This window comes from Parasteatoda tepidariorum, chromosome 4 (assembly GCF_982258835.1).
Source record: "Parasteatoda tepidariorum strain Cologne lab strain chromosome 4, Ptep-v5.0, whole genome shotgun sequence".
Lineage (NCBI taxonomy): Eukaryota > Metazoa > Arthropoda > Arachnida > Araneae > Theridiidae > Parasteatoda > Parasteatoda tepidariorum.
In genome coordinates this window covers 96,264,728-96,271,350 of record NC_141758.1, presented here as the reverse complement: position 1 = coordinate 96,271,350, position 6,623 = coordinate 96,264,728, and the positions used below count along the sequence as shown (strand labels likewise).

Sequence of the window (6,623 nt, the reverse complement as noted above, 5' to 3'; positions counted from 1 at the left end):
TATTTTATAAAATAAGTATTTGTAATGTTTAAACTTACTATTTTCTTTCAGCTTTCTTCAACAACTTTTACTCATCTTCAGAACGCAACCTTCAGACATGAATTTCAAACACAAAATGAATTCAATAATGACTTTTACTTATCGTTTAAATTAGTTTTCAACAATGAATGCTTCATTAAATACTATTTGTTACTTTTGACTCCAATTATTTAACTATACCTATTAGCTCTATTTAAACAATAGTGGACAAAAAAAATGAGAATTTAAATATAACTTAATAGTTATTGTTAAAGAAAGAATTTTAGTTTTTAAAAGTGTAAAACAAAACGAAACATGATTTTCAAAGATTTGCTGTATAATTTTACGCAATAAGTACTTAATCAGGTTGTTCTACAAAATCTGGCCTAAACATATATTTTTAGAAGCTCCATAAAATCGTAAATAAATTAGGAATTCCAAATTAATAAACATAATGATCCATAAGATGATGTTAACACTTTGAATGACACGCTAATTTTACATGGCTTGCCCGTCTGGCCAAACGGTAAATAACTACTAACTAAATTCGCAAATATTAGGCAGATTTTGCTGGTTTTTTAAAAAGTTTAGCATTACATATCCCCAAAGAAATTTGGTGAATTACATTAGCCAACGAATTGTTTAGAAATAGTGGTGAATAAAAGTCTACTAAATTTAATTCATTAAACGAAAAATCACAATTAATAAACTACCACTTGATAATATTTATTCGCTGTCCGGAGCAAGTTGGCATCTCTGTGTATATAAATAAAACTATTTTTGTGTGCTATATTTCATAAAGTTCTTCAAACCATTTTGGTAACGTTAACAATATAAAAAAATTTAAAAATTTACTGGAATTGTGTGTTTCTAATAATCTTGACACCGGTTATCCCCGTGGCGCTACAAACAAATGCAGTGCCGGTCACCGGTGACCCCCATGGCATTCAATGTGTTAAGAACCCCCCCCCTCCTCCATGTTAACTCAAGTTATTCTTTTATTTTACTTTACTTTAAATTTGGGTTTTGAAATATAAATTAACGATTTGTTTCATAAATAGATATTTATATAAATATTTAATTGGAATATTTGACAGGTGTAGTCAGCGAGTCACCTAAAGCTTAACTAAGGGAAACGAGAGCAACCGGGGACATGCACCCTATGAACTAAAATAATCAAAATAGTTTTTACCTACCAAAAACTTTTCCGAATTAAAGGGAATAAATTTAAGCACTAAAACTTTCCGGTCGATGTTCTAAAGCTAAAAAGCGATATTAAAACATTTAAAGTTTTTGAAACAATGCTTTCGTATCGCACAATTATCACGTGTGGCTCGCAGCACTTTGTCTCAGAAAAAGAACAGTACAATCATCTCCACCCACTAAAATCTGCTTTATTCTACGCTGTTCTGCGTGGGCGCATCAGTCTTTAGTACACCTTTACTTTCACCTTCATTCTCACATGTGTACTAGTTTATCAGTTCAGATACACTTCTCTTATCTGCCTTTGCAAATCTGGTATCAATATCACTATGTTTAAATTTGGCAACCCTTATCTAAATTCTACAAAACCCTTTGCAAATCAGGTAGTGTTGTTATTAAATATGGTCAGTATCGCAAATGAAAACTTTTCTCGTTTCCACACCAGATGGAGACACCACTGCTTGCTTTCGAAACTTAAGATTCCTAATTTTTGTTTTTTTCCCCATTCTATTAAAATATGCCATGTCTTTCTTTAGATGGAACTACGGATGTATTTTATGTTTTTCGTCTCTCATTTTATTGAGTCGTTCAGTTTTTAAGCTTTATTTTCTTTATACAGCTCATTCTCCATACTTTTTCTAATTGAAGATGATTTTCAATTGCAGCACCAGAACTTGTACATAATTTTAAGAATGAACCACTAATTTTAAGTTAAAAATGGGTGATAAGTCTTGATTAAACGTTAAAGAGCCGATGTTCCATTTTTGGGAACATGCCTCTTTTTACAACTTTTAAAGACTGATAAATTAAATCTCTACTTCTTTATTTTTCATATTATAACCGTCGTTGAACAACCGACCCAATTGTTTGGACTTACGACTACTAATGTTCAACTCAGTAGCCTTGTAATTTTTGACACAATCCAGAAGACTAGGGAATTCCTGGATCGAATATTGAGGGAAATTTGCCTTCGTGGAGGACTTTTTGATGGACTACATGGCGAGGAAGACCACGAGAACCTCACACGGTAAACCTGACGGCAAGGGGACTCTCACCCATGATCCATCTACCACTGAGGATATTTCAAGACAGCACTGTGGTCGGTGCAAGCCGGGTGCGGAATTCGTATCAACTGTGATTCGAAATCTTTACTTCTTAGTGATTACAAATGAACATAAAATTATAAATATGATCGTGAAAGACCGAAATCAAGGGAATGTCGACATTGTCACCAGTGAATCTTACAGTCGCTTTGGTGAATGTCCGGTGTTATATCCGATTTGATATTAATTTATTCGATGATATAATTGCATTTATTATTGACTATTGTCAACATTCACTTGTGGAAGTCAACAACCACCTATTTCGGTCATTTACAGCAACATATTGTGACTAACCACTTATTAACTACTAACCTCATTTTAATTCACCCCCTGAGTCAAAAACTATCACTTAAGTGCTGAGGCCGGTTACCTCGTTTGCACAATGTTCCACAGTTTATTTTGAATACAAGTAATTGCTGTGCTTTTTAATCAAATTGGTTGTTAATTGAATAAAATATAATTTGTATCCAAACACATTTTATTATCATTGTGCAAAGGTCATAAAGGCAATTTCTCCATTACTGCAAAATGAACGCTTGACACGGTTAAAAATGAGAGGAAAATTTTTATTTGATAAGCAGGATTACCAACTACTGCGCTTTTTCTGGAATATTTTCCTTACTTTTCAACCTTTTCGGGACGGGTGAGTCATAAATGTTTTTTTTTTCTAATGGCAAGGCAAAAGGTACAAATAGAAAGATGAAATAAATAGCAAATACAAATGTACGTAGGATAACAAAGAAAGAAGACCCAAGTCATTGCCTTAAAAGTTCTCTTGCTTCCCAATATCTTGAGGACTCAGTGTGTCCATGAAGGGGCCCACATAGAAGCAGGTGGTCCCTGCCCAATTTCTCTCCAGATTTACAAAGTGCACAAAGAAAAAGGCCTATGCGGTATAAGTGAGCAGAAAGACAATCGTGGCCTGTATATAAGCGGAAGGCCGCAATTGCATCACGTCTTGGTTTGTCAGGAATTAAAGAAGAGCTTACATTTCTCCAACTTTTCAGAGCTGTGCGAGTCTGAAGGTCTTGCAATGAGTTGGTTTTACATAAATTTTTAAGGAACAGTTTGATTTTCCAAAAGGAAGTTGCCGTATTTGGTTGTTGCAGAAAATTGACACCTTTCTTGGCAAGTACATCTGCCTGCTCATTGCCCCAAACACCACAATGGGCTGGCACCCACTGGAGGACTCTTCGTTTTCCCCTCAAAAATGAAGACCTCAAGAGGTCTTGACATCGGGAAATCTCGGGTGTCAAGGGACGTTCATGTGAGCTAATTGATTGTATGGCCGCTTGTGAGTCCGAGAAGAGAACTGCATTTTCAAATTTGTGTTGGAGGGCCAGTAGCTGCTGAGTCATAAATGTAGTCGAACGGAATCAGAATCAAGAGAGTTAAAAAGCGGTAGCTTAAATTTGGGCCTAGCTAATTTGACAGGCTTATTTTTGCTTTCACTTTGAATCTAACACATCCAATCCTTCCCAGAAAGCATGTAACCTTACGGCAAACCTTGTGTCGGAATTTTCATTTTATTGTCACGAAAATGTGTTTGTACTAAAAAACCTTTTTTCAATAGTGCAAAAATATTGCAGTTTCATACCTTTTATCCTAAAAAGATTAAAAATTACTTTTTAAGGCTTTTTTAAAAACTATTGTCACTTAGGTCCATAATGACGTTTTATCTGACGTCACACTAGCGATAGAATCAAATTGCATTGTCCATTAAAATTCCATGACAAGGTGGATTTTAGCTGAGCATACGAGACTTTGCGAAAAGAAACCTTAAAATTACCAAGATTTAAGATTATTTTCACCCTGAGACTAGCTTTATTAAAGGTTTTTTTCACGCTTGAAAACCCTAAGTCAACCTCGATTTAAGGTTTTTATATAACAGGTTGTTTTCCATGGCTTTGGATGAGGGTAATGTGCGTAGATTAGAGTAGATTGTCGCAGATCTCGTTTTAAGGTTACAAACCTTTTCAGATTTAGATTGAAAGGTTTTTGCTGAATGAAAATAACTCTTATTTTGCTATCTGGGCTTGCGTGTTAATAGTGTAACTATACAATTTTCAATTCGAACTAAGTGGTGGTGAATTAAATAAAGCAAACTATTATTACCCCGCCCACAAATAAACTGCTATAAAAATAGTTTGGCTACCAGTTTCATCTCTTTTTACCTCGACACTCTGAGAACACATATATGACTAGCCCGTCTCGAAGAGGTTAAATGACAATGTTTCATTTTTAGAACATTTTTTTTTTTCAAATTGTTAAACACTGGAAACAGCATGTGTAACTGGATAAACAGAATGTTCCTAGCAGCCAAAATTTATTACTTAAAAAAATTTATATATTATCTAGTATATATTTGGTTCTGTTGTAGCTTTTTTCTGTTGTAGGCATCTCTGTGTATATGAATAAAACTATTTTGGTGTGTTCTATATTGCATACATTTCTTCAAACCATTTTAGTAACGATAATAATATTAAAAAAATTAAAAATTTACTGGAATTATGCGTTTCTAATAATCTTGGCACCGGTTATCCCCGTGGCGCTACAAACAAACTCAATGCCGGCCACCGGTGACCCCCATGGCATTCAATGTGTTAAGAACCCCTCCCTCAATGTTAACTCGAGTTATTCTTTTCTTTTACTTTACTTTAAATAAGGGCTCTGAAATATAAATTAACGATTTGTTTCATAAATAGATATTTATATAAATATTTAATTGGAATATTTCACAGGTGTGGTCAACGGGTCACCCAAAGCTTAACTAAGGGAAACGAGAGTAACCGTTTACGATGACTAATGCTCAACTCAGTAGCCTTGTAATTTTTGACCCAATCCAGAAGACAAGGGAGCTCCTGGATCGAGTATTGAGGGAAATTCGCCTTCGTGGAGAACTTTTTGATGGAACTAACCCGCATTTGCGTTACATAGAGAGGAAGACCACGAGAACCTCACACAGTTAGCCTTAAGGCAAGGGGACTCTAACAACCCACGATCCGTCTACCGCAGAGGATATTTCAAGTCAGCACTCTGATCGGTGCAAGCCGGGTGCGGAATGAATACCGACTGGGATTGTAAATCTTTTCTTCTTAGTGATTACAAATGGACAAGCTGAATATTTCCATCAACCAGAATGTATTAATAACATAAAATTATATACACTATCTGGAAGAAAGTGACGGGACAACTGCAAAGTTTGGTGGAGGAGGATTGATAGTATGGGCGTGTTTCTCCTGGTATGGGGCTGGCCCACTGGTAAAGGTAGATGGTAGGATGAATGCCGATGGATACTGTGATATTCTCGACAATCATGTCCTTCCCACCTTGTGGGCAACGTACGGTACGGATGATTGCTTGTATCAAGACGACAACGCAAGATCCCAAGTTACAAGGAGGACTCTTGATTGGTATGTGAACAACAACTTTAAACACATGGAGTGGCCGGCGCAGAGCCCTGATCTTAACCCAATATAGTTAATCTACCAAATTGAACATCTCTGGGACGAATTGGACCGTCGGTTGAGGGCCTGCTACTTATTATTTCTCTCTGAAATAGACTGACAAAAAAATATTTCGGCAGCAATTTTTTTAATTTTTACTAAATAAATATATGATGAGCCTCGTTCGTTAAATGTCGCAATTGGATTAACACTATTTAAATGCTTTTTTATGCTTTATTGTCCCGCAGTGAACTGATCGTTAAGACACGGTTCCCAGCAGATCATCGAAGTCAAGCATCACTGATAGAGGTCAGTGTGCGGGTGGGTGACCACTTGGATCAGTCTGCGTAGGGAGCGAGAGTGTGCGGTATTGGTCCTCGTTAAACTATTCTACCGTAAAGTGCTCGACTTCGCGTGCAGGTCGTCGAGCTTCCGAAGCGGGGTTGCCATCCCCTCTGGAGAGGATCAAAATTGTGATGGCTTGCCTTCGGATCTTCCTCAGGGATGTTTCCCAGACAGTCACCAATAGCCCATTGTGCAGCTCTAGTGCGACGTAAATGAACAAATCAATCAATCAATCAATTTATGCTTTATTTCAAACATTTTAGTTTAATCAGCTTTAAAAATTCTGAATGTCTTGTATTAAGTTAAAGCTTGTGGGAAGAGTCGTTATCGACAATGTCAACATTCATCCATGAAATGGTACCCCAACATAGAATCGAGTTAACATGTCTTATATACTAGGGAATTGAAATTGTATACTTGTAGTGGTAGATACACTACAGTTCTCCCTTACCAGAATTATATTTTATTTTATAACCGTCGTTGAACAGCCGACCCAATTTCATGGGTT

General features: G+C 36.2%; 1 protein-coding gene across 1 annotated transcript; it reads right to left on the bottom strand.

Moving 5' to 3' along the window:
* Nucleotides 1–1,412: 1,412 nt before the first annotated feature.
* On the bottom strand, nucleotides 1,413–3,682 carry LOC107454227 (uncharacterized). Its single transcript, XM_016071339.3, has 2 exons — nucleotides 3,314–3,682; nucleotides 1,413–1,487 (listed from the first exon to the last, which is right to left on the bottom strand). The coding sequence occupies exons 1-2, from the start codon at nucleotides 3,680–3,682 to the stop codon at nucleotides 1,413–1,415; spliced, it is 444 nt and encodes a 147-aa protein (XP_015926825.3).
* Nucleotides 3,683–6,623: the final 2,941 nt, after the last annotated feature.